Source organism: Scomber japonicus, chromosome 13, assembly GCF_027409825.1.
Source record: "Scomber japonicus isolate fScoJap1 chromosome 13, fScoJap1.pri, whole genome shotgun sequence".
Lineage (NCBI taxonomy): Eukaryota > Metazoa > Chordata > Actinopteri > Scombriformes > Scombridae > Scomber > Scomber japonicus.
In genome coordinates, this window is record NC_070590.1 from 17,115,247 (window position 1) to 17,142,352 (window position 27,106).

The window sequence follows — 27,106 nt, forward strand, 5'->3', positions numbered from 1 at the left end:
AAAAAGGAAAATGTTCTTAAAGTTACGTTGGTAAAAAGTTGAAGATGGGAAAAAGTGTGGCTGCACTGCTGGGTAACTCACTGTATCGCTGCCAGTGCAGCTACCTGGACAGATTTTTAAAAACCTGAGACATTTTTTCATAACTCCTGAGCAGAGATTCAAAGTGACTGGGATGCAGTACTCTTACTGGAAAGGATGCAGGTCATGACTTAGCCCACATATTTTGGTAGTGCCCATGTATTCAGTCCTTATGGGAAGTCATGCGCTCTCCAATGTCAAGGATAGTGAGTTTTAGTGTGTTTTGTATGTATGTTGGAGATAGGCTTCAAGGTTTGCGTAAAAGTCATATCTACATCCTGAAGGTGATAAATGCTGACCTCAGAGACTCCTTTATATACACTATCAACTGTTAACTATGTGCAGTCCCTGGAAAAGATGACTTACAACCCTGCACTACAGAATTAGAAGGGTGAGACACACAGGATGAAATTGTTACCCTCAGGAAATATACAGTTTCTCTTCATCATTTGTTTCTTTGTATCATTTCTTCTTAACGGGTTAACACCAAACATTCATCTCATGACCTTATCATTGTCCTCCTGTTTTTGTCCCACATCTCATCTCAAGTTCTTTATTAAATCAAAATGTTAAACTTTAAGTGCTATAATACAAAAGTTTGGAAAGTACAAGTACCTCAAAAGTAAACTAGGCACGAATGGATAATGATTGATACTCTGTTTCTGCAGAAATAATGCAGCATAATGATATGACAAGTGAAGCAATGATGAATGTCTGCTTACTGATTTATATGTTGAAATCTATTTTAAAATTGTTTCTGTGTCTCTCTTACTTCAAGTAATCTCACACAGACAAAATCAACAGTGTTGTACAGTAAGATAATTTAATATTCCATCTGTGCTACAGGTCATTACAAAAATACATAGTACTGTAACACATAACATCGAATAGCATCCAAAATATTCATATAAATTTATAAAGAGGACTTCATAAATAAGAATTTTTGTGACATAAAAAGCAAGCTCATGATCACTCGTGAGAGGCATTCTGGGTAGACATCAGGGCAATACTTTACAAAAACATAATATAATCTGATGATCAGGCAAGTGAATGAAGGTGTGATTACTGGCAAGAGCTACGGCAGCCTGGGACAATAGAAAAAGCCCTGTATCTATCAAAATATTCACTGGAGGTAAACAGTGCTGTTGTTCATTCAACCTGTACAGGCCCAGCTCTGATCTATCCAGCTGGATGCCATCTCTGAGTCAAAATCAAGGCCGACTTGGGAAAATCCAGTGAGTGCTCCCCTGAGTCACATTTTATAAATGATAAAAAGCAGAAGTTGAAGGCTTAAACTGATGTTTTGTTGCGTGCGTGATGTCTATATAGTACAGGAGGAGAGACTTTTCTGCTGCTACAGAATTTAGGCAGTAAATAGGTCCAAGTTTGGGAAAAGTTGTCCACACAGCATTAATAAACACGTCTTAAAGTAAAGATCACAGTATAGCCACTCAGGAAATGAAGCAAGGAGTTTCTTCCACCGACTTCTACTTCTGTTTCATGATCATGCAATATGAGTACAAATGCAGAAGTTCAGAAATACACTCACTTTGTTGCAGGGTTTTGGTAAATACAATTAATTCATTAGATAAAAAACTAAATATAGTGCATTGTCTTCAACTAGCATGACTTTTCCATGTGGGGTGAAATTGATAGCAGTCATACACTGTGTATGAATGGGGCAGTCATGACCATACACTGGAAGGTTGGAAGTAGATTATACAAAAGCACAATCTTTCTTGCACAACTGTTGAGCAAATACAGCAGGCTTGAAAATGTGCTCAATGAAGAAAAGGCAAACAAGTAAAAGAAGAAGGAAACAGTGCTTGTTAAATGACAAAGAAAAGCATCAAACTCGCTAATACAAGTGGAGAAATTGTGTTTTCTACTCAAATGAATCATTCCCTACTAAACTATAGATCCAGTTTAATTATAATCAGCTATTTTGGCTTTAACTAAATAAGACATTTTCGAAGGCGCACCACACCTGTGTGTTTGGGTGAATAAGTGTGCAGAAATACACCTTTAGTGCCTTAGTGACCACACTGTAAACTCAAAGACACACTGTCACACAAACATCTCTCTGCGTGGACCATTTTCCTGAGCAGGCTGCAGTGGGAATGCCGGGCCGGGTAACGGCACAGCTGTGTAAGTTTGTGTGTTGCCACCCAGCTGTGTGTCTGGCGTGGCAGGAGGGCTAAGCAGCGCATCATAGTCAAAGCCTTTGAGGGGCTGCAGAGACAATGTGAGGCCTCGTCGAGCTTTGGCGGCGCGATCGGGTCTCTCTCTCAGCTCAAGAATCACCTAGACAGTAACAACAAGGAAAATCTGATTGATGTTTGGGACTTACAGAGGGAACAGTACCATTATCTATCATTATCAGACATTCATTGGTTACCTCCACAGGCTGGCGCTGCAGCAAGGCGAGATCAAAAGTTGTTCCGTGGAAGAAGGTTTGGCGTTTGAATCGATCAAGCGTCTTCAGTCTGCGGGAGGGAGTCTTGCACAGCAGCTGCACAGAGAGAGTTGTTAGATACATGTGAATGTAGTCAGATAGTCAGAAGTGTAGATTGTAATGGTTTGAAGCATTTCGTTTTGTGCAATTACCTCAGTGATTAGCAAGGCCAGTGGGGGGCTGAAACTGAGGGGAATTTCATAGGGAAAACTCCTCACTTTCCTCAACATACTGCAGTGGTCTGGTTCTGGAGGCACGGGAAACTGAGGAGAGATGGAAGATGGAGGTACATGAGGAGAAATATCAATCATGAAATGCATTTTACACAATGCTCAGCTTCAAGCTCAGCTATGTCACTGAAAGAGTAACTGTCGTGATTTATATCTGCTTATCACGTGAGACACACTGAGCTCACTGGCAACATCTCACCTTCCCAGTAACCAATGAGAATAGCAGAATTCCCAGTGACCACCAATCAGCTGCATGGTTGTAGGGTCCGCCGCTCAGCACCTCTGGGGCTGCAGAGCAGACAGAGCAGACAGAGCATGCTCACAACACTAGATGTACATGATATTTGTACATGAACATATATCAATCAAAAATGCACAACATGCATGTGCAGCTCAATGTCCTGCAGAGCTCTGACAGGATCACACAGGTGGATATGAATCAATGTGGTGGAATATTTCTCACCCATATATTGGATGGTCCCACAAATGGTAAAGGCTCTTCCTCCTCGCTCCAGGCGACGAGACAAACCAAAGTCAGCTAAGCGGAGGTGACCTAGAACAGAACATTTTCTCTATGTATGATTCTTCTTACTGATGCAGCTAATGTCCATTTCATACCATGGAATAAACCAAAAAATGTTTATTGTTCCCATCATAATCTGATCTCCTCTTAGTGAATGCAATTAGGTACAAAGGATGTTCCCTCTTAATGCTAAAAGATGTACTGTTGCATTAATGTGTATTGACTGACAGCTGTGCAGCGTCAGGATGTTCTCTGGAAGCTTCTCTACTTCTGCTGCATACCAGAGCTATGCTGCTCTCTGCTGGGGACACACTTTCACTCACCATTGTCTGTCAGCAGGATATTCTCCATCTGCAAATAAGTGCCGGAAAGAACTAATTAGACTTTAATACATATTCACAAATAATTATAAAGTCATCTGTAGCATTTTATGACCAACAGTTATAATCAGCTGACCTGTACTTTGACCCAGTATATTTCAGTGGCATTGGATTATGTATTATCAAATTACAAACAGGTAACAACTACTGTATGTTCCTCAGATGAGATACATTTTATCTATTCTGAAATATTTCAAAATATATAGCTACTTTTAAGTCCACTTCAAGTCAAAAATGTGTTCATTCAGTTAGATGTTTGAGCTTCACTCTGCAAAGTTTGACATTATGCGACTGTTTCCTATGTAACTGTGTTGACATAACAGTTTAATAGTTTCTAGTGCACGCACTGAGAATAGCAGTTCAACTTTTGAACTGAAATATATATATATATATTTTGCATATTGACAGATTTCGGATTTTTAATGAGGTAGAAAAAGAAGATGCCATTTTAAGGATTTTTAATATAGCAAAATTAAAAAACATGTCAGACAAAATTCCCATAAGAGGATTTTTATATGTCCTGAAATGTCATAATGTTGTTACATCTCCAAATTATAGATAAATCATTACTGTTCAGAATGATATTATTAAATGTATTCTTTTTGTTAAAAAGAAATACATTTCTTTGCATTTGTACAATTAATCAAAATAAATGATGTGTAATTTTAGTCCCAGTTGAGTAAATGACGTCCCTCTTCTCTTACCTTCACATCTCTGTGGATGATTCCAAAATCATGCAGAAATCCTGTGGAAAAAAACAGCAAAGAGGAACAAAAATATAACACCCAGCCAGAGAATGAATATGTCCTGTTTTCCTACTGCTCTACATTAAACCCTGGACCTGCTTTGTTGCTGTGGGAGATTCTTTGAGAGCTCATCTCATTTTAATTAGACTTTTTAATTATTTAGAATTAAATACTGTTAACTCTAGAAAAGTCATTATAGTTAACTCTGATCTAACTAGGATATTTGAGGAGAAAGGTGCATAATATGTAAGTAGGTTTAACTGTACGTTCATACTCACCGAGCGCACTTCCCAACTCTGCTGCAAACACTCGCACTGCATTTTCTGTGAACTGACCAATCATCTGCCAATAGGTGTACAGGTCACCTGTGCTGCAGTAATCACACACTGTGGGAATAGACGCAGCATTAAGAACATGCCATGGTCATATCATGTGATGTGCAAGGGGGAGTGAAGGTCAGCGGGATGTGGAACACACACTGGTGAAACAAAGTAGGCGAGAGGGGTGTTGTCTGGAACTGAGGACAGTGTATACAACAATACAAGTGATACAACAAAAGGTACAGCATTGTTTGTAAGTTAAGGCCCATTGAAAACAAGTCTAAAATAATTTTCCGCTCTTATAAAGGCGGATTTGGTCTCTAAATTTATGGCTTGAAAATGTGAGTCAGACATGATTCACAGGTTGAGCAAAAAGAGATGTCCTCTTGCTGAGCTGTGGCTGCCTTCAACATCTGGTCCCCAGGCTAACATGCTCTCTGTTCACAGGGGGTGGGGAAGCAAACAAACTGGGTCACACTTTCTGAGTCAGTGACTGATTTGGAGGAGAAAAAAAGGGTTAATGCTCTGGAGGAGAGGAGTAGGGAGCAAAGCAGCTACAGGATGCACAGGCAGTGGTAGACTGGGGTGGGGCTACGTTTGTCTCTAGGTGAAGTTCAGGCAAAACATCCAAAATTAAAGACTTCACAGGAAACTGTTTTTTGTTGTCTTTTGTTTATCACGTTTCAGGTGTCCGGTTGGAGGTTGTGGGAAGATCCTGGACATGACTACTGGAGTTGAAGTGAGAAAAGGTGGAGTGAGGGGTTTTGGATAGTGGATCTGGGTTGGATTGGGTCACTGGTCTCTGGCTGACTCACTAATGTAGAGGTGGCGCTGCGTTTGCCAGCAGTCCTGGAGGTCATGGACAAATGGGTGGCGAATCTGACGCTGCGGGCAAAGGTCAGAGGTCAACTGGGGAAAAAAATCTCAATTCTGACCACCGTTAAAAGAGAAGTCCACATTTTTTTTCTTCCCTCAGTTCAAACATTTTCCTCAAAGCTCACTTACAACTCCAGCTTCTGTTAGGAAGTAGATATGAAACTAGTTCAAATTAGATGTTACAAATGCATTTTAGAGGGTGACACCTATCTCCATATATGATTATGTCTCATCACATATGTTTTAGCCTCAATACACTTTATCAAACATGTATAGTATCACATCATCATCAGCATATTGTGATATTTTATCCTGTTTCATAGTTTTTATATAGGAATATTTGGTCTTATTTGATTATATTTAAGAGAGGCATTAAAGATGAAAGAGAAACCTTGATGACCTCTTTTGTGTGAGGTTGAATATAAAATGTCATTTATTTTGCGTGGTATAATATTTATTACCCAAAGCATAACAAAAAGTGCAATATTTATTTTGATGCTCACTTTTTGTTTATGATACTGTTAAGCCAAGAAATATAGAAATACATGAAGTTTTCCACAGTATACAAAACTTGTTGCATGAAGAGCGGCTCCGGCACAGTGATTCATTTGGGTGCTGTATTCACTAATTACAAAATCTAAAAAGTAATTCCAATGAAATATATTAATGTATAAAAATCCTTTTATCAAATCTACAAGCTATCAGTACCCACCTGAACAATAACTTCCTCTTTTGACTGCTCCAAGACCCCAAGTCTCAGAATCTCTGATTTAGGTATAACCTGTTGACCAACAAAAAGATTTAGATGACCTACTACATAGGACTCACAAAACTATGTATTACACAATAATAATATTTTGGTACAATAATCTTACTGGTGTTGATGTTGAAACATTTAAAATGTGAGATATAGGCAAAAGGACTCACTTTTACAGCATAGGTTTTCTGTTTGGCCTTGTCCTTCACTTTCAGAATGGGTCCAAATGAACCTTTGGCGATGTAACCCAGCACCTGATATTTACAGAAACAGACCCATTGAAAAAGTCTATCCAGTCATATCAAGCGTTAAACATTGTTGGTGTCAAAGTTGAAATTGAGGTCTACCTGAAAGTGCTCTTGTCCAGGCACAGTTCTGTGGGGGAATTCGGGCAGGAACATGGCAATGAACCCTGGCAGGCTCCACTCCGCTCTCAGCTTGTCTGGGCCAACTCCCGCCAGCCTTAGGACATGATCTGGGATTTCGGGTGGCTTGCCTTGGATCATTCGGCGCTGACCCAGACGCAGGGCAGATGGGGACAGGCGACAGAGCCCTGCTGGGATCGATAGGCCCATGCTAGAGAGGAAGCTACGCCACCCAGATACATAATGCTCATTCTCCTGCCCTTCAGCGTGCCTCTGTTTGGGAGACGGACAGACCAAGAGGCAGCACAGATTAGATATAACGCAAAAAATATATGCATGGGTCTGTGGTGTTATTATCCTGAATCCTGATTGATTATGGAGCAGTGAAAATGCTTTCTCAGAAGACATTGGACAAGTAAAATGCTGATTTCCAATCAAGATCTTAAAGGCCCAGATCAGTGCTTTTGCATGTTTTAGCAGACTCCTAGAGCCTCAAATTGACTTACACTGTTAATCCAATGGCTGTTTAAAAAAACCTACTTTGACACAGTTAAGACTGTTTTACGCAAGGACAGGTATCAACCCTTATCTACAGGCGTGCACTTCTGAAAGCAATGTTTTACTTGACCCTTTGGAAGTTCACACCCCAGGAGCCCATGAGACAACAATGGCTAGTGTAAGCCATGCAGGACAAAGGGAGACTTTTAAAAATATACAATTTCACCAGGGAAAGTTGCCTAACATTGCTTCATAATCAAACACTGAGGAGAGCAGCTCAGTACAAAGATAGTCTTCTGCTGTTGTCACATGTTTCCATATCTGTAGCACCAAATATAAACCATCCATGGGCATCAGTGGAGCTCATGGGCAGCTGAAAAGTTGGTCTTTTTCCACTTTTAAACCATTCCTGCTCACATTTGTGATTTTACAAGAGGCAAACATGAGTCTACATGAAATCTACACACAGGCAGCCCCTCTCCACTTCTGAACTGCACAATATGATGTTCTGTGGAGCAAGATGTGTGCAATCAACCGTGCAGGTTATCATTAAGGGACACATATAGTCACTCAGTAGAAATCGTGACTACCATCAATGGGAAATCTGCCTGACAACTGACTGAGTGAGCAATGGTAGAGTTTAATGTGGAAGCGTATCAATGAACTACGCAACTGGATTACAGTTTAGTTTAACTGTGATTTAAAAATATTATAAAGTCGTCCAGGATTGGCTGCGTAATCATCTCCATGGAAACAGGGAACCCCCCCCCTTACCCCAACCACCAAATGTGCGTCACACCTTTGCCACCCAACTTACCTTCCTCTGTTTACTGCCGTCGGCCCCCATCTGTGTGACAGGACATCAGCACTGTACCCTCAGTGCGACGCGTGCTCCTCATCCATGCACTCACATTGCACTACACGCCTCTGCGGTACCATATCCACCCTCACCAGCACCACACACACACACAGTCAAAAACTCATTTAAAGGCTTAAAGAAGATCAGAAATGCTCTGTGTCAATAATCTGCATCTGATCAGGCTCTGTAGTACAAAATGTGACAGATATGGCGACATGAAAACAAGTTAATCCCGGGTATAGGCAACGTCATCGCAAATCCACCCACATCCTTGCCAGCCAATGAGACGTGGAGTTGAGCTCCCCCTGGTGCTCTGCGTAATTAAGAGTTGCTGCAGGCATCAATTGTTATTCAGTGAATAAGGGTGTCAATTTCGATTATTGTTTGCATTACTTGAGTATGATTGTCTGATTTATAAATTGAAACTAAGTAACAACTGTACGCATTTTTCTGTGGCATCAATACATCTTCAATCAACCGTTTCATTCAATTATTCACTTGTTCTAAAAATAAACCTGTGCATGCATAATTCCTGCTGCTTCAACATGTCCAAGAGCAAACCCACAGGCCAACATTAGAGTTAGATACATGCATGTTTGTATCATGAGCAGGGAGCACGGCATGGGATTGATTGGTGGGCTTCCTGCTGGAGATATGAAAGTGCTACCAGCATGGAGACAGGAGGTGACATGGAAAATGTAGAGTGGAATTAGGGCACAAACACACTGACCCATTCACAATGTATTTTTTCCTGATTGAATGATATAAATCTCTCACGAAGATATATAACCTATTGCTCTGATTAACCCGAAGCTCTTCACTTTGCCACTAGAAAGAAGACTTGAATCAAAATAAATGCAGATATTCAATCACTGCCAAGCATTACCACTACTGCACATGTCTGAGTGACAAAACACAGTAAAATAAACATCCAAGTCATGACAGCGCAAGTGCCTTTTATTTGGGACTACGAACATAAAAAGCAAACAGTGCGATCCGTACATTTGACTTTGTTCACCAATGTAGGCTCATTTCTACAACATAAACCAAACTGTTGAGCTTTAAATAAACAAGTAGAAAAAAGGTTTTGTGAATCCATGTGGGAGCGTTCAGGGTTAAAAAGGAGCATCAGCTGGACGGTATCATCATCAGTCGTCCTCGTCCCAGTCCTTCTTGCCCTGGGGAGCTTTCGGTCCCCCTGCTGGTTTGGCCATGATGATCTAAAAAGGAAAAGATAGAGCAGTCAGTTAGTCCTTTCTGGCTGGAAATCAAGTGTGCAGAGATTCACGCAGCAGGCTGTAGGCTCTGAGGGAAGTCAAGATGTTATCATGGACACAAACATTAAGACAGTCGTTAGCGTGACAAAAATCCTCTAATAAATATGAATTTGCTTAATGAACATCTCAATTTAATGGCATTAAGGACTGTTGTCCTCTTTGCTATCAAATTGTGGCTAAGTGTACTCATGACCTGAACTATATATTTGGAATTTAAAAAGGAGATGAATCCCTACAGATAAAGGAGGCCATTTATAGTGATAAAATATTCATGAACACATTTGGTATGTGTGCTCAAAGAGAAAATGTGCTACAAATGCAATTTTTATATCACGGATGGGAGATTAAATGTCTTCCAATTGGTTTTGGTGTCAGGATCAAGCATAACACTTCACAGTACATTTTATAAAATATATTCAAATTAAGATATTGAAGAAAAAGAATACATTTAATTTCTTAAAATGGGAACACCTACAGGGTCTGTGATGTAATTAAAGCAGTTCCCAACCAATGCTTTGGTTAAAGAAAAAAAAAAGAAAAGAAAGGGAAAGGCAGTGAAAACATAATCTCTGCTAGATATGGATTTGTGGGATTTTCTTGAAGACCATGTAAATAATCTGGAGGGCTGTTTAGCAGTAAAATGCCCTTAAATTGAATTTATTTTATTACATTATGTTACATGCAATAGTTTTCATTCTGCACTTGCTGGAGGATTTCTGCTGTAAAGAAAAGAGATAATGAGTGCATGCAGCATGCTATCACACCATATCTGTTTTGTGCAAGTTTTAGACTTGGAGTGATTTAGTCTGCTGTCAGTGGCACACCTGGTATTATTAAAAACACACCCGTAAAGAGACCGAATCCCTTTTGCAGCTGAACAAAATGTATCAGAGTTCTGTATCACACCGGTGTTAGTAGTGACAGGCAAAACAACATTTCACAACTTCAGTGTCCCGTGCGCGTGTGTAAATCTGTGCAGTTCTGGGGTTTTTTGAGTCAAAAGCACACACGCATTCCAGGACCTACTGACTGAGAGAGTGTCTCTCTAATGGTGGGTATCAAATTTATCAGGCTCCTCGTCCCAAGCGTCTTTGTCCCAATGGCCTCTCTGCTTGGGAGTTTTGGGTCCCCCTGCAGGCTTAGCCATGATGATCTGGATCGTACATATATACACACAGACTACCGTTAACTATCTGGGGACTATTAATGTACGTATACCCCTCCTTTAACACTTCACCTGCTGAATTTAAGAGGAAAACATTACACTTTCATGAAATCACAGACAACTAAAATACAAGAGAATATAAAATACATATTATATAAAAATATGTTAAGAATAAAAACAAGTCAGACTCTACATATGCTTTAATCTAAAACACATGACTCCTCAGCTTGCATGTTGCACCTGGATCTGCTCCACACTACAGATACAAATTGAGTGTGATGTGTTTATGGCTTTGTTTGGCAGTTAAAATCCTCATATCAATTCAATTAGAGCTGCAAGTACCAGTTTTACTCTAGTAACAGTTCACAACCCAAACACATGTAGTTTACTATCATATATGACAGAGATAAGATTCAAATCTTCACATTTGAAAAGGTGGAACCAGATCATTTTGAAAATTCTGATTGAAAAATAAACAATTCATCAACTATCAATGTATTTACTAATTACTTTAAAGGGGGTGGGCATAGTACTGCTGGTCATTGCTACCAGCTACTGTTGATTATTTTTAGACCCTTGCATGTTTGAGTGTTTGGATACACACCTGGTCGACTCTCAGAACTGTGATTGCAGCGTTGGTGGCCAGTTTGATGCCCCAGTGTTTGACCATGTATGGATCCATAATGCCAGCCTCAAGCATGTCCTTCACAGTGGGGCCCTCTCCCTAAAGACAACATCACATCAACATCATCAGACCCAAATACAAACACATTCAGTCCTTTGATACAATACAAAAAACATCTTTAAATAAATGCACTGGGCTGCTCTGTATTCAGGAAAACAGAGGTATGAAAAAGATTTTTTTGCGTGTGCCTGTATTTTTTCAGCTAATGGTTACCAGCAGCTCTAAGCTAAATGTGTGTGATGAAACATAAAAAACAGGCTATATTTCTGGACGTTTAACTGCCATTTTGGACAACACAGAGACTAGTTTTATTTTTTAATTGAAAAGACATGATTAATATTGTCTATTCTACAGAAAGTCATAGCAATTCTCCAAAAAGCAAAAACAGAACACAAAACAAAAAATGATATTGAAGTATAAAATTAGGACTATTGACAACAGACTTTGTTGATGAGCAAAAGAAGATTTTTCTCTGAAGCAATTTTTGTCACTTTTTGCCTTTCATTTTCATTTTCTTTTAAGCAGACTGAAATTCATGTTGAGCTAATAACAGGACAGGCATAGGCTGTTTTTCTTCTTTTCTTTCTTTTTTAAAATGCAGGTATTTTCATTAACACATACACACCTCAATGTCGAATCCTGCGTTTTTGTTTCCCTCGTGATGCGCAGCATACAGTTTGGAGATGAGCTCGCTCCCCTTCACACCAGAGTTCTCAGCCAGGGCGCGTGGCACTGCCTCAAAGGCTTCAGCAAACTTCTTAATGGCATACTGATCCAAACCCGGGCAGGTCTACAGAGAGGAGAAAAGGAAGTTGTGTTTATTCATCAGCCGATGACGCAGTAAAGAGTTTTTTTACGGGAAGAGAGGCATTAGTCTGAACCTGGTTCAGCTAATACTTTTAAATCTGCATACCTCTCCGTATGAAGTGATCTGTTTGGCCAACTCAATCTCAGTGGCTCCTGCACCAGGTACCATGCGCTTGTCCTGGAGAAAGTAAAGGAGACAGAAACCTTACTATGAATAACATTACATATTATTTGAATAATCTTAAATTCCTATTTCTTATTAGTCAAGTTCATCTAAATTATAGAAACCTTACAGTGGTTTAATGTTTCAACTTACCCTGACTAGGACCTTGAAGGTGTTGACTCCATCATCTACAGCCCTCTCAATGTCATCCATCAGATTGTCAGTGGAGCCTCTGATCACCACTGTTGAGATGGAGCCCTCCTCCTTCTCTGTTTCAACAGTCCAGATCAAACAATATTTGAATCTTCAAACTCAGAAACCCCAAATTTCCGCTTTAAAATACATTTTTTTTAAATGAGTGGAGCAAAGACAGTGATTTACCGTGTTTGAAGACCACCACCTGGGTGTCTCCCACCTCTGATAGGTAGACACTGTCGCAGTGACCCATCTCTTCAGGGGTTGGAGCCATCTAAGAAAGCAGGAAAACAGTCTTATACAGAACATAATGCTCTCCATTGTAGGCTGGGCAATATGGGCTAAAAATAAAATGTCCAATTTTTCACACAACATATCATCCCTATAGAAAACATTACTTTTGTAAACAAAAAACATGTTATTTGGATGCTAAATATCAAAATCTGTCTACTGCTTGTCTTAAGGCATTCCCTGTGGCATGTTATTATGACCCCCTTCCCACACGGAGACCCTCTCTGACAGGGCACTTATAGAAGGGACCGAGAGGTATTTCTTGGCCAGACTATTGAGCCTTGGGAATTTTGCTTTGCGGCACTTCCACCCCAGGACATGGACTATGGCTCTCACTCTTTCATCTTTCACCTTGAACAACTCCTGGTCAATCTATCAATCCATAAACTTTTATTTTTCAAGTACTATTCAGATAAATTAATCCAATTATACACTGCCATTTACAGATTGTGTTGTACAGTTTGTAAAGCACTGGAGGCTGGTTCACTCATTCAGTCTCAGAGCTTTGGGAGCCTCATGCTTCATTAAGCCCCTGGGCTTTGGCCAGTATGGTCACCAGGGAAGTAAGCTATTTGGATGCAGACACTTTACAGAGTCCAATTGTTGGCAATATAATACGCCATCAAAATCATGTAGGGATTCATGGCTTGACTGGACCATAGGTCTGTTGTAGTAGAGTAAAACAACACATCCTCCTGCTTTGTAATTTTTTCACATGTCCTGTTGTATAGATGGAGCAGAGCAATTACACAAGAATATAGATCGCTGGTGATCTGTAACACTACATTGGAGATGCACCAAGGGAACTCAGGGAAGTGGTGGCAGTTCTGTATTATAATTACCAGAATTAAATTGAAAGTTGATCTTCATTTTTAGACATAGTCCTGAACCATAATTCAAATTAATTTAAAAAATTGATTTATCCCCCAGCTCTACTCCATCATTATGGTTCAAATATGCAATCTGTACCAAATGTGTGGACACTCACCAGCCTGGGCAGTGCTACAGCTCCCACAGTCTTGCATAACCTCCTGAGGTCCCACTTGGAGTTAAGCCTGATGGAGAGAAAAAGAGGATTTAGGGCTTGGGAATGTACTGTGATGACAGGTTTACTACCATGAAGACTTTGCTATATTGCAACAAATGAATCAGCTTGAATAATTGTGTCATCAATGACAGATTTATAATGAACACTTGATTATTAGAGGTGATCTCAGTCTTACCTAACCACCATGAGCTTGTACTTGTTGGCATAGTGCAGCGCCATGTCAGCCACTTTACCCCCAGTTACCACGATGTTGGCCCCAGCCTCCTTGATGGCCTTCACCTGAGCCTCCATCATACCCTCCTCTCCCATGCTGAAGTCCATGAGCTCCTTTGCGTTATTTATCAGTACTGTGCCCTGCAAGACAGAACATCATCATTAACACCTCTCAACACATTTTCCCAAAATCATATTTTCTTCTTTGTCTAAATTTGAGACGAAATTTAAACTTTGTTGAATCACATTTGGTAATATTTTGCAATTAACTAGTATCTTCTCTTTGGCAGGGAGGGACTAATGCATTACCTTGGTCTCTGTAACCATGCAGTCAAAGGGACAGGAGAAGACGGCGATCTTGGCATCTTTAACTGATGTGACGTCTCCCTCGGCCTCCTTTTTAAATACCATGCCATGTAGCATGGAGGACGCTGTCACTCCACAACCCTGAAATCACCGCAAACATTAACTTAGATGAACACACACACACACACACACACAAAATCAATTTAACATATAAAGCTACTTACCAAAATTTTGCACACTCTGACGTTATCAACATTGAAACTGCCGGACTCGGGGAAGATAGACACTGTAAGGCAAGGCAGTTTTATTTATATAGTGCATTTCATACACAATGGCAACTCAATGTGCTTTACATAAAACAAACATTTAACAGTAAGAATTTGAAACAAAACACAAAAACATGCAATTTGAAAAATACAAATAAAACCCAATAATGGTAAAAACATGGAAACATTAAAATATACGATTAACCTTTACCCCCCCAGTAATAATAAAAAAATAAAATAAAAAAGTACAGAAAAATAGAAAGAGAAATAAAATACTAGAATTAAATATAAGATGGCAGTATAAAATAATGATTTACTTTACAATCATTAAAAGGACATAGAATGCAAATGAAAGATTAAAATGTAAAGTGCTTTAAAAGAACTCAATCATAAGCACAGGAGAAGAGAAATGTTTTTAACCTGGATTTAAAAATGTTCACAGTTGGGGCTGATTTCAGTTCTGCTGGTAGTTTGTTCCAGTTGTGTAAAAGCTGCTTCTCCATGTTTAGTTTGAACTCTGGGCTCAACTATCTGACCTGAGTCAGTAGATCTCAGAGCTCTACTGGGTTTATATTCTACTAACATGTCATTCATGTATTCTGGACCTAAACCATTCAGTGATTTGTAGACCAGTAGCAGAACTTTAAAATCTATTCTCTAGCTGACTGGAAGCCAGTGTAAAGACCTTACAACTGGAGTAATGTGCTCTGATCTCTTTGTTCTGGTTCAAACTCGAGCTGCAGCGTTCTGAATGAGCCGCAGCTGTTTAATGCTTTTTTTGTGAGTCCAGTCAGAAGACCGTTACAGTAGTCGAGTCTACTTGAGATGAAAGCATGAATCAACTTCTCCTGGTCTGTTTGAGATATAAAACCCTTCACTCTGGATATGTTCTGTTAGAAAGCTGTTTTGGTGATTGATTTGATATGACTGCTGACGGTCAAATCTGAGTCTATCAGCACGCCAAGGTTTTGGACTTGGCCCCTAGTTTTTAGAGAGTGACCAAGCATGTAACATGAACAAGCAGTAGCGTTAATCAACAACAATATAAAATCTCATGACTAGTTTTGAGTTTTAAACAGGTGGCATTTCGTTTGGTTACTGTCGTTTGGACTGCTGACTCACCACAGGCCTGTGCAATGAGGTTGGCAAGGAAGTCTTCATTGCCATACTGTTTACTCATGACAGCTGTACGAATCAAAGATGTGGCCTCGTTTATGTCATGCAGGTTCTTGGCTGATGAGCAAACGCAGTCTGGCAGGATCTCCAGAGTCTTCTTACATGCCTTCTCATAGCCTTCAATCACCTGTGGCAAAGAGGGAAGTACAAATGCAGCAGTTCATTTATTTGTCATGCAAAAATATGTTTTAGCCAGAATCAGCTCTAAACAGCATTATTGTAGCAGGCAGCCAGATATTTATAGTCAACAAGTAACTGACTGTTTTTTACATAACATTAGTGGCTTTTTCTAGAAGTGTAACTTTTTTTATTACTCAACATAAGCACACAAACAAGGTCTACTTATATGGCACTTTTCACATACAATCGCAAAGTGCTTCACAGTCAATCAAATCAAATAAATAAAACAAAAAGAGAACAGACATAAGAGACTAATTAAAACTAAAACCACATGATACTTAAATGCCTGACTAAACAGAAGGGATTAACTGCTTTTCAAAATAGCCCACAGTAACCAAGGATCTCAAGCTTATTGGAAGCTTCCAACAAGAAAATGAAAACAAAAAAAGCAAACAACCACTTTATTAATTTACAACTACGTTTACTACATTTGCTTACCTCTGACACTGACAGACCCATCCTGAGCAGCTCTTCAGCCAGCTCCAGCAGAGCTCCAGCGAACACCAGGACAAAGTTTGTACCATCTCCCACCTCCTGCTCTTGCATATGTGACGCCATGACAATCATTTTGGCTGCTGGATGCTGCACCTGTAAAACAAATGATTTCCAAGGGAATAATTAAATTCCTTATTAATTAACACCCCTCTCTCTTCCCAAAGAATGCACTATGCCCTAGAAGAATTTTAGGTTTCCCCACCTCCAGCTCTCTAAGAATCGTTGCAGCATCGTTGGTAACAAACAGCTTCTCCAAGTGGTTGATGACCATTTTATTCATACCTGAAATGTGACAATATCACAGTTGGCTTAAACTTCCTTTAATTTTGAGACATAAAAAGCACTTATAGTGTTGGAGGAGGGTTCTTACCATTTGGCCCATAGGCGGTGCGTGTGGTCTGAGAAAGCTCCTTACAGGCTCTGATGTTGCGGAAGACTGCCTCCTCAAGCCCTGAATAGTGCTGCATCACACAACAACATAACTCAGTCACTGGTATTGTGGCTTATTAGAAAGCAACTGAAATACATTTTTACTGGATGTATCAGTATAAGACATTGATTTGATGTACAATGACAACAATGTAAATGTAAAACGTGCTTGAGCATGCAAACTGAAATAAAGGAGGAAGCGTCAGCATCTCTGAGCAGCCGTGCATCAAAGCCTAAACTGGGCTCAACCCTGACAGTCAACTAAAGGCTGCCTGGGTATGACCGCTGTCGGACAGTCATTTAACAACACTTTACATATGTACAGCTCGCTGACGTGCTGGAGAGGACACAGAAAATATGTAGAAATCGGCCTTTCACAGCAGCAGCGACCAGCGGCCTGGCTGTCTTCTAGAAGTCTCCACATGACGGTGAATGAACATGCTAGCACAAGCTAACAGGCTAACTCGCAGCCATAAACTCAGAGCAACTAGTTCAGAACGTGGATTTAAACTCACCTTGGCACCATCTTTCAACATCTGGGCAAACCCAGGAGCTTTGGGGACGTGGAGAGCCATTTTGCGGCGTTAATCAGCTCCGGTATCCTGGAGAAGGTGGCCGCGGCGTGGTTCAGCTCTGGGTACAAAGCCGGAGAGAATGAGGAGGAGCGGAGCAGCAAGGCGTGGGGCTGAAGACGGGACGCGACGAGGGACAAACAGAGCGCCTCTGCTCTCACTTGCTGTGAGCATGACGTACCACATGGGGGAAGCATTGCCTTTATTGGTCATATCCACAGACAAATCAACAGCACAGTTAAAGGACGGGTCTTCACTTTTTCCAAGGAGTCCAAAATGAACATTTTAACATATGTTTTTCTTGCTGTAATTATTCCTCCTGTTCATACTGACCAAATAGGAGATCCCTTCATAATGCACTTACAATGTAGGCAAATTGTGGTCCAAATCCACAGCAAGCCTACTTCTGTGCATAAAATGTATTTAAAAGTTTATCTGAAGCTAATATGAAGCTTCAGCCGTCCAAATGAGTCAAATCAAATACATTTCTTTCAACAGGGAAGCACTGTTAGAGGAAACACAAAGAGGAAATTTGATGCTAAAAAGATAAAATAAGACACGAAAATATATTCCTTTATTAGTCCCACATTGGAGAAATGTACATCATTGCAGCAGCAAGTGAAAGATGAAAAGAGCATCAATAGAAAAAATAAAGAACAATAAATAGTAAGTAGGACAGACAAAAAGACTGTAAATGTGGCAGATATCCACTTGATATGGCTAACTCAGACAATGAAGCCTCACATAAGCATTTAAATACATGCTTACTCAAAATGACTGTGTGGACACTGCATATTTTGGCCTCCATCATTTACATCGACAGCACATTTGAAGGGGATCTTTTAATAGTAAGAACAGGAGGAACAATCACAGTGATCATATGGACACCTGACTTGTTTTAAGATGGACTCTCAGCTGTGATTATTTTCTGTCCTCTGCAATCCTCCATAATAGAAAATTTAATATCTTTTGGTTGAAGACTGTTGGTTGGCACAAAACAATATATTTCCAGTTACGGCTTTGGGAAACATTGATCAACATTTTCACCATTTTCTGACACTGTATAGACCAAACAACAAATTGATTAATCAAGAAAATAATAAAAAGACAAATTGATAATAAAATCATCTTAGTTGCAGCCCATTGTATACATAATTTGTTTATTTTTATGCATGAAAATGTAAGCAACATTTTAATTTTGTAGCTTGTCAGTGATGCTTTTTTAAAACTCAGACATTTCATATACTCATAACATATTTTCAATTGATTGGTTTAACGTTTATGTTGAGCCAAAGGATGTGTTGTAAATATATTTACACTTCCAGTTAGTTATGGAAACACATAGTAACAGTAATATGAATCTGTGAATTATTGCAAAGGTGTAAATTGCCATTTATTTGGCATTAGGGCTTACCTAAATGGGAGTGTTTTAAGGTGCTTTAAAATCATGTTGCTTCTGCTCCAAATGTGAGCTCGTCGTGCCACATTTTAATGGTTGCATCAGTATTGAGAAAAGCTGCTCTGATTTTCACCAAGGATCCAGTTATAGAACAAGAACAATGCCCATTTCATCATGTTAATTGGCTTTCAATGATATCAAGAGAAACACAAGCTTTTGAGGTACAAACTGCCCAAATTACAAATATAATGCGTTGCAATAATAAAAAAGACAAGACTCTCAGCTTGTTGAAGTTTTATTGTATGGATTACTTTTCTTCACATTTAGACATAATATCTCCCTTCTTCTCATTAATGCAGAATAAAAGTGTCACAAATACACAGCAATGGCAGAGAGGAGAGTGTTTTGCTTCATTTGACGCATTTTGCTCGACAACCACTACACTAATAACCTGCTGGATATGGCTTTATAACATCATCATTGACGTCATCATCAGGTAATGAGCCATTACATCTTCCCCATCACATTATCAAATGATTTATATGTACAGTATGGTAGCATGAATCATCCACAGGCCATTACAAGTGCATACCTGACTCCAGGAAAGATATGAAAATATATATTCCCATAACCTATTCAAATACTACCTAAACTACGGTATATAAAAAGGTCCCCTTTCATAGATGATACACTTTGCAATTTGGCATAATCAAATGTCATTTTAAAAAAAAAGGTGTAACAAGTGTTATTAAGATTATTGCATACATATAAAGTAGCGGGGAATGCATCTCCCTTTGTCTGTAAATTTAGTGTTAGTTCTGCAGATACACTTTTGGTCTTGTGCAGCATTTTCTTTAAAGTTAATTACAGAAACCAGAAAAGGTTTCTATACAGAAAGTGAACACAAACTATGATATTAGTATTTTGAAAATGTAACTAATACATTTGGTTGTAGCAGCTATAATAGTAACATGCATCACAATAGAAATATCCCTTTGGTGGCTACAATGAGGATATTGTACCCACAGCTAGCTAACCTGAGACATGTAAACAAACAAAACCTTACATGGACAGACACATTGCCATGTAACAGTCTCTCTGTGTCATGACAATACTACATGCAACAGTATCTCTGTGTCATGACAATACTACATGTAACAGTATCACCTCAGTAATGCTAAATATGAAACATGGCTACAAAGGTCCTTTGTTTTACACACACACACACACACACAGTTCAGTTGGGTTTGCGGATAGTGTGTACAGCTGTGTGGGCCCAACCTCCCACTGTGTCTGAGAGGTGCGTGGCTCGACGTGACAGGTTTGAGCAGCTGAGTTTACCGCTGGGGTCCAGCTTTCTCATCACCGCTCCTCCAAAACGTTCCTTTCTTCTGTAGAGAGAGGGAACAACAATCAATGTAAAAAGCATAAACAGAAGAAAGAGAAAGAGATCTGGAAGCTGACTGCAGGTGTCATTAATCAGTTTAAGATTTAAAGATTGTGTCAGTGCCAATGAGAAATAAAAAAATTGGACCTAATAAATCATTTAGTTATTTATGGCTCTCCTTTTTTGGATGTACTTAAAAAGTTCAAGTGTTCAATTGTGTGATCTCTCCTTTTTTGTTTTTGGTGTGGTATAAATGTAAAAAGGATTATAATCTGCACTTTTGGCTTTTGAAAAGATGGTATATTATTCTTATTTTTGAAAATGACAAAAAGGAAAGCAACTGTTGGCCTATGAGGAGATAATGTTTCTGAAAAAAAGCTTTTCCGAGACTTGCAGACACCCTGGTCAGTACAAGAATTGATTAAAGCAACAAAGAAAAAGACAATATGTTAGGAAAAGGGGTGATAAAGAAAGAAGGAAGAAAAACAGTGTCAGATTGATAGAGGCAGGGCATTGTTTGCTCGGACAGTTATTGAGAGCAGATGTCAGAGACTTTCAGTGTCATACGCACAGCAGGACATGCATTACCATTCAGACATCAGGCAAGCTCTGCCATGCATTTTTATGTCAGGATGAATTATGTTCAGCACATACGTTTCCACAATTCATCTGGTTTTAGTGGGATTATATTTTCAGATTTGAATTTACCTTTTTCCCTAATCCACAATTAAGGAATACTTGAACTGCCTGTTGTAAAAGGAAAACAAATGTTTAAACTCCTGAAGGAAAAGCTTTACATAAAAGGTAAGTACAGCAGTTGGTTGCATGTAATGCACTCAGATAACAGACATGGTCACCATCTGCTTTTCACACTGTATCCGATCCTTTATGGGCTGGGTCAGACTGTGATTCAACATTTTGAATGTCAATACAGGAAGTGATGCAAAAAAACATTCTCCGCTCTCATACTCTCTCCCCCTGAATCCCTCCTTATCCGAATTCCAGACCCAGTTTTAAACCGAGGCGGGAAGAATGTGTGGGGGAGGGGAAGGAAGTCTGGGGACCCACAAGCTGCATTTCAGGCTGGGATTCTTTGGGTGGGAAGAGAGGAGGCAGAGGGCGGTCATGCGACTCTCTAGTATCATCTATGCAGAAGTTGTATGAAAAAAGGGAAATGCACAGAGTCTCATTCATATACAGTACACACACACACATTCATTCACTCATACAGGGAACGTTAAACAGTATTTACTTTGCCTACTGACTACTGAAAAGAAAAAAAAGAAAAAAAAACACACACACACAATGCTTTTCATTAAAAGTGACATTTCAGAATAGAGATTAAAATATAAATATAAAATAGAGAAAATTGTTATTATTGTTAAGCACACACCTAGTGGTAAAAAAAAAAAAAAAAAAAAAAAAAAAAAGTCACTCAAAATGAAGATGCTTTACCTGTTGTCTCTGCCAATGATGCCATCCAAGGCCTTAGACAGATGTTTGAGCCTCTTGAGTCCACTAGAAACTGACTCTAGATCTTGGTCAAACTTCCTGTTTTACAGTAAAGAAACAAACACTCAAATTAACTCAAAGCTACCAGCTAACAAAGAATTAAAAACTGAAAAGGACATGTGGACAAACTAACTCAGATGCAAATACAGTACCAGTCAAAAGTTTGGACACATATTCTCATTCAAGGGAAACTTTTGACTTGTGCTGCATCATCTATGAATGCAACTGTGTAGCTGGTTATGAGGCCCTAAATCATTTAAAACTCACAGCCTCTGGTTCTCTGTGTTGGGGGATGCATAGGGACTTCGTAATGCAGCCATGCGGACCAGCTGTCTCCTGCCACCACCTGTTCTCACCCCACGGACACCAGCCTCAGGAGTCCTTCTCCCTCTAGAGCCCGGGGTACGCCCAGGTGTGGCATTTTGTTTGGGGGTGCGTCTAGGTGTCGCAGCTCGGCCAGGTGTGCGTCTTGGTGTGCGAAAAGCTGACGCTTCAGCTTCTTCCCCTTCACATATCCGCCCTGGGGTTGTAACCAAACACTCCTCACGTGAAAACTCTCTGGTTTTCTGCCACCTCTGCATGATGAGGAAAAAGACACAAGGGAAGAGAGACCATGAGCTCACACATTGCTTGATTGTCATACATTTATATAATAAACTCAATTAATAAGGGGTGTAGAGAAAATGTAGGTTTTGGAATGATTGTTAAAATTATTGTTAATGTTGATTAATATCTACCTGACACACTCCAGTGAAGGAGTTCCGAGCACTGCGGGTAAGTTTGCGGACTGCACTGGGTTTTGGTTGCTCCTTTTTGGTCTCCAATGCTGGATTTTCGGGAAGGGAGTTGGCCTGGACAGAACGGAGTGGGAGACGCTTTCTCAAAGACATTCGCAGAGAGTTGAGTGAAGACGAAGAGCGAAGCTTGCGGAAACGGTCAGGGGCTTCTGGGGAGCTCTCTGCCTCGTCAGACTCATCCAGGACCGTATGTGCCCGCCAGACTCCCACCATAGCTCTGCCAACTCCATCCATCACTGAAGACGAGCTAAACCTGCACGAGGAGAGTGGAGGGATAGCAGAACAAATACAACAGAGTGAGTATAAAAACAGAGATAAAGTAGTATAAAGTATAAAGTAGTATTAACTTAATGTTACTTGATACAGTTATGACCATCTATTAATTGTTTTCATTCATCAAGTATTCATTAAATTTTGCATTTATGAAGCAAAAATAACTTTGTTTTTAAATGATCATTAATTGAATATCTTTAGGTGTTGGTTAGACACAACAAGCGATTAGAAAGCATCACCTTAGGCATGATGGGTAATCTGACATTTTCAACAACATTTTACAAATATATAGATTACTCAGTGATGATAATACTTGTAAGTTGCAGCTGCTAAATTAGACACATAAATCTGATATAAGACATACTTCAAAAGGAATAAGCAAATTAAATAATTACTTATAACATTTATAATAAAAACACAATGTAATAATGTAATGCTATAACTTAACATTAGGGTCATATACAGAACAATTTTCTCATGTTAAGATCAAAAGATCAAACTCTTCATCATCTTGTGCTAATCTAGATGTAACCAAAAAACTTTTAAAAATTGTTCACACTGTAACCCTTCTCAGTCTCTATAACACATTTCTGAGACACATATCTATTTTTCATTCGTAAATACCTCATCAATCACTAATAAGTAGGTGATTACCCCTCTCAGATTGTGTAGGTTTTATGATTTTTGTTTATGGAGAAAGAAGAAAAAACACTACATGACATTACATTATAGTCAAATATTACCTAAAAACCCAGAACACCCTCGATCTAGAAAAATGTGTATCAGCAGCACAAACATAAATAAAATATTAAATATTTTCGTATTTCCAGAGTCACTTTGGAAAAACTCAAAATTGACTCTTGAAACACTCGTAAGTGTTTCAAGAGATTCTTGCACAATTTTCTGTTACAGGCCATGTTGATGAAAAGTGAACAAAGGGCCCTACAATGAAGCAGCATCGTGTTAGTGAAAGTATCCTGTCGTTTGGTCAGGATTTCGCCAGGATGACTCCATACTAAACTCAATGATTTACCACTTTTTACGATAAATGGGGACGTTAATGGACTTCAGTTTCACACACTTTAACCTAAACCAAAACAATGCAGCGTCTCCAAGTAGTAGCATTAACAAAGAAATGCCTGTGTTTATCATTCAGTAACAACAAAAAGACATCTGGCTCAACATTAACTTAGCTAGATAAAGTTAAAAGTCCACGTTAAATATCTGAGAAAAGAGACCAGCTTTGCTGCTCTTTAACGCAACGCTTACTTACCTGAAAGTACCAGTCGTGTGTGAATTGTTTATCTTCTCTTTTTCCGCTGCCTGGTGCTGTTGTTTCTTTCTTTTAGTGACCGCTGTTTGAATTTGGCGGTCTATGGGTGGACCGCAGCACGTAGCGTCACCACGCCCTGGATGCAAAATCCCTCTGAGTGACGTCATCACGCTACTCCCGAAGTCACGGCCCGCCCCACTTTGCCTTTGACAACCAAAGAAGGCAACCAGAACCAGACAATAAATCAGAGTAGGGTGGATCCGGGTGGGTCATGACATCGCCATCCTAGGGAATAAAATGTGGTCGCCTGACGCGCTTCCTGCATTATAAAATGCAAATGTACATGAAAGAAAAAAAAAAAAGACACTGAAAATCTGACTAAGAAATAATTTTTAAAAAGAAGTTACACAAGTGTATTTAAAAATGTGTCTACACACCTGCTTAATTGATCCAATATGACACCTTTGAATCCTGCAGATCTAGTAAAATATAGCAGACATGTTACCTTTATAGTAGAAAAAGTGTTACTAACACACATAGCTGTGTTAAGTTCAAATGTTCTAGTAAATAATGACAGTGAGCCTGCATGTACAATACCAAGGGAAACAGCTAACATTAGTCTCAAAATGAGAAGAGATGATTCATCCTAATGGATGTTTTCATCTGCGGTCCCTGGGTAGGTACACACAGAAAAATCACAATCAGACACTAAAAACATTAATTAACATGCAACATCATTACATATCACACTAATAACTATAGAGACAAATCTAAAAATGTCAGTAGCCTATTTACACCAGTGACATGAAAAAAATGTTTTCAATGAAGGAGTCTAGGAGCCGTGTTTAAAGAAAAGAGATTATACTTTAATATACAAAGATGTTTTGTAACATTACAATGGACTTTAAAGCACCACTTTCTTTTTCTCAAATAAAGTAATCCTAAAATTATTAGATATATTGATATCTGATGGAGATTATTATGAGTTATATGAGTTAGTCTGATTTTCCAATCCTACTCCACTCTCTCATTATTGAACTCAATGTCAAATTATTAAAAGAGAGTTTGCATCTTACAGCATTTATTACTAAGTTTATTGCAAGCTTGCCATAATTTCTGTCTGTCAAAATCAAAAAAACTGTGAGGCTTGTCAGTTTCTCACCATTATATTTTTTCCTGACAGTTTAAACAAATATGTGGTAATCTTTGAGATTGAAGTAAAGTGACCAGCAGATGTCGCTACAGAGCTACAGGTGAAATGCTCACACTCTCCAATGCTTAGCAAACCCTGTTGTGTCCTCCTGTAATGTTTTAGATTGTATCGTTTTCTTTAACTTTGAATCTATTCATTCTTCTGTTATTTTATTAAACAATCTGTTAGGAGTGTCTGTTGAAAAAAACAACCTTAGAAATTAAAATTGGACAAAATGGGCTGCTAGAAAATAGTATCAAACAGTGTTAAAAGGGTTCCCAGCATGACAGCACTGCTACATTCCTGTATCATTTGGAGCCATTAAGCACGATAAAGAAGTAACATTTTCAGTCATTAGGTAGTGAGCACAACGAGAGATAATAGACTAGATCAAATTAGTTTTTATTTTATATGGTATTTTTGGTCAATTACAAGTAAACCAGAGCTTCACATTCCTTCTCATTTTGTCATATAATTAGTCCATATGATAATTTGCAGTTGAGAGAGGTCTTTCTTTTCAGCACGTGGCATTACCACATGTTTTGTGGCTGACAATGACCTCTAAAAATTTCGGAATCAATCAGACTTTACATTATAAATAATGACTGACTTGGAGATAATTGGAGAGGCCTCACATAGACGAAAGACCAAATACGTAAGTTCTAGACTAGAGATTCAAAATTGCAGACATAACCAAGCTTCTTTCACAGTCAATCAGACAGTGTCTTCATATTTGATTACCACATGTCTCGGTTGATCTCACACCTTTGACATTTTCGTCAAACGTGCTATCATGCTCGTTTGGTATTGCACTGTTTTATGTGAACCTGTTAAGTCTTTATTGGAAAGATCTAGACCTTGACCCTCATGACATGGTGCTTTTGTCTCATTAAGAGTAAATGTATAACATGATTTTAACAAGCCTTGATTATATCGTTGAGTCAGGAGTTAAAGTTCAGTGCAAAAGTGGAAACCAGCTATAAATAATAATATTTGTTCTTGTACAAAAATCGACTTATTCAATGTTTTAACTGTTTATCAGATATGTCTCTAACACCTACACCTACATTTTTATTGTGTGGTTTTATATAATAATCAAGTTAGGAGTTGCTTTTCTTTTAGCTTGTAACATTACTTCTAGCATTGACTACATTGACATGAATTAGTTTCTTTAGTGGCAAATTAGATTGATTAATCATGATTTATTAATGCAGGTAATGTAGACAACATGTGGACAACATTGTAACATATATTAGATTTATTATACATTAGCAATTAGAAAACAGTAGTGTCAAAAAATGATCTTGACAAAATAAAAATAAAATAAATCCACTGAGCCTTAAGAGCTATGATAACACTGTGAAGCTTCACAAATTTGTTGCCCCTTCACCCTAAACTAAACCAAATTCTATCCCTTAACTATAATCCACTATACAATATTACTTTTAATATATCAATACTCCAATTTTAGTGTGCTTTTAGGGGCTGGTAAAAACACAAAAGCACTTTTATAGCAAAGATATTAACGAGAAAACTGGTGATGGTGTCTTAAAACTCATGTTTGCATCACAGGGTCAGGCTGCATAACACATAACAATACGTTTGATGATCTTAACGTAATATTGAGTATAGACTTCATAGATCATCCTGCCATAATCAATAGTCAATATGACAAACACAGTACAGAATGCAACATTTTGTCAGATCTTAAAGATGTAGCTCAACATTTTGGGAAATATGCTTCCTCACAATCTTGGACAGAGTTTGATGGATATTGATACTACTGTCATGTGCAGTAAATATAAAGCTCACTTAGAACAAAGACCGGGAATTGGGGAAACAGATGTGCGACTTTGTCAGAAAGTAACTACCAGCACATATAAAGCTTGCCAACATGTTATAGCCTATCTTGTTCACT

At 38.9% G+C, this 27,106-nt stretch overlaps 3 protein-coding genes across 4 annotated transcripts; all 3 read right to left on the reverse strand.

Moving 5' to 3' along the window:
- Window positions 1-1,793: 1,793 nt before the first annotated feature.
- rskrb (ribosomal protein S6 kinase related b) lies at window positions 1,794-8,316 on the reverse strand. Its single transcript, XM_053331800.1, has 13 exons — window positions 8,046-8,316; window positions 6,713-7,003; window positions 6,536-6,619; window positions 6,321-6,389; window positions 5,548-5,617; window positions 4,691-4,798; window positions 4,371-4,411; window positions 3,610-3,637; window positions 3,227-3,316; window positions 2,963-3,051; window positions 2,686-2,796; window positions 2,477-2,590; window positions 1,794-2,382 (listed from the first exon to the last, which is right to left on the reverse strand). The coding sequence occupies exons 1-13, from the start codon at window positions 8,073-8,075 to the stop codon at window positions 2,146-2,148; spliced, it is 1,362 nt and encodes a 453-aa protein (XP_053187775.1). The 5' UTR covers window positions 8,076-8,316; the 3' UTR covers window positions 1,794-2,145.
- A 701-nt stretch (window positions 8,317-9,017) lies between these two features.
- cct8 (chaperonin containing TCP1, subunit 8 (theta)) lies at window positions 9,018-17,437 on the reverse strand. Of its 2 annotated transcripts, none has more exons than XM_053331901.1 (15): window positions 17,299-17,437; window positions 16,725-16,815; window positions 16,557-16,636; window positions 16,298-16,447; window positions 15,626-15,806; window positions 14,462-14,523; window positions 14,241-14,378; window positions 13,894-14,072; window positions 13,659-13,725; window positions 12,566-12,653; window positions 12,338-12,453; window positions 12,128-12,199; window positions 11,840-12,004; window positions 11,134-11,253; window positions 9,018-9,307 (listed from the first exon to the last, which is right to left on the reverse strand). In XM_053331901.1, exons 1-15 carry the CDS (start codon window positions 17,356-17,358, stop codon window positions 9,236-9,238), a joined length of 1,641 nt encoding a protein of 546 aa, XP_053187876.1. In that variant the 5' UTR covers window positions 17,359-17,437; the 3' UTR covers window positions 9,018-9,235. The 2 variants fall into 2 exon arrangements, with proteins under 2 accessions (XP_053187876.1, XP_053187875.1); XM_053331900.1 differs by lacking the exon at window positions 9,018-9,307 and adding an exon at window positions 10,410-10,517.
- A 2,680-nt stretch (window positions 17,438-20,117) lies between these two features.
- On the reverse strand, window positions 20,118-24,163 carry LOC128370907 (uncharacterized). The gene is made up of 6 exons (XM_053331091.1): window positions 23,997-24,163; window positions 22,391-22,703; window positions 21,921-22,228; window positions 21,597-21,692; window positions 20,850-20,888; window positions 20,118-20,145 (listed from the first exon to the last, which is right to left on the reverse strand). The coding sequence occupies exons 1-5, from the start codon at window positions 24,161-24,163 to the stop codon at window positions 20,858-20,860; spliced, it is 915 nt and encodes a 304-aa protein (XP_053187066.1). The 3' UTR covers window positions 20,118-20,145; window positions 20,850-20,857.
- Window positions 24,164-27,106: the final 2,943 nt, after the last annotated feature.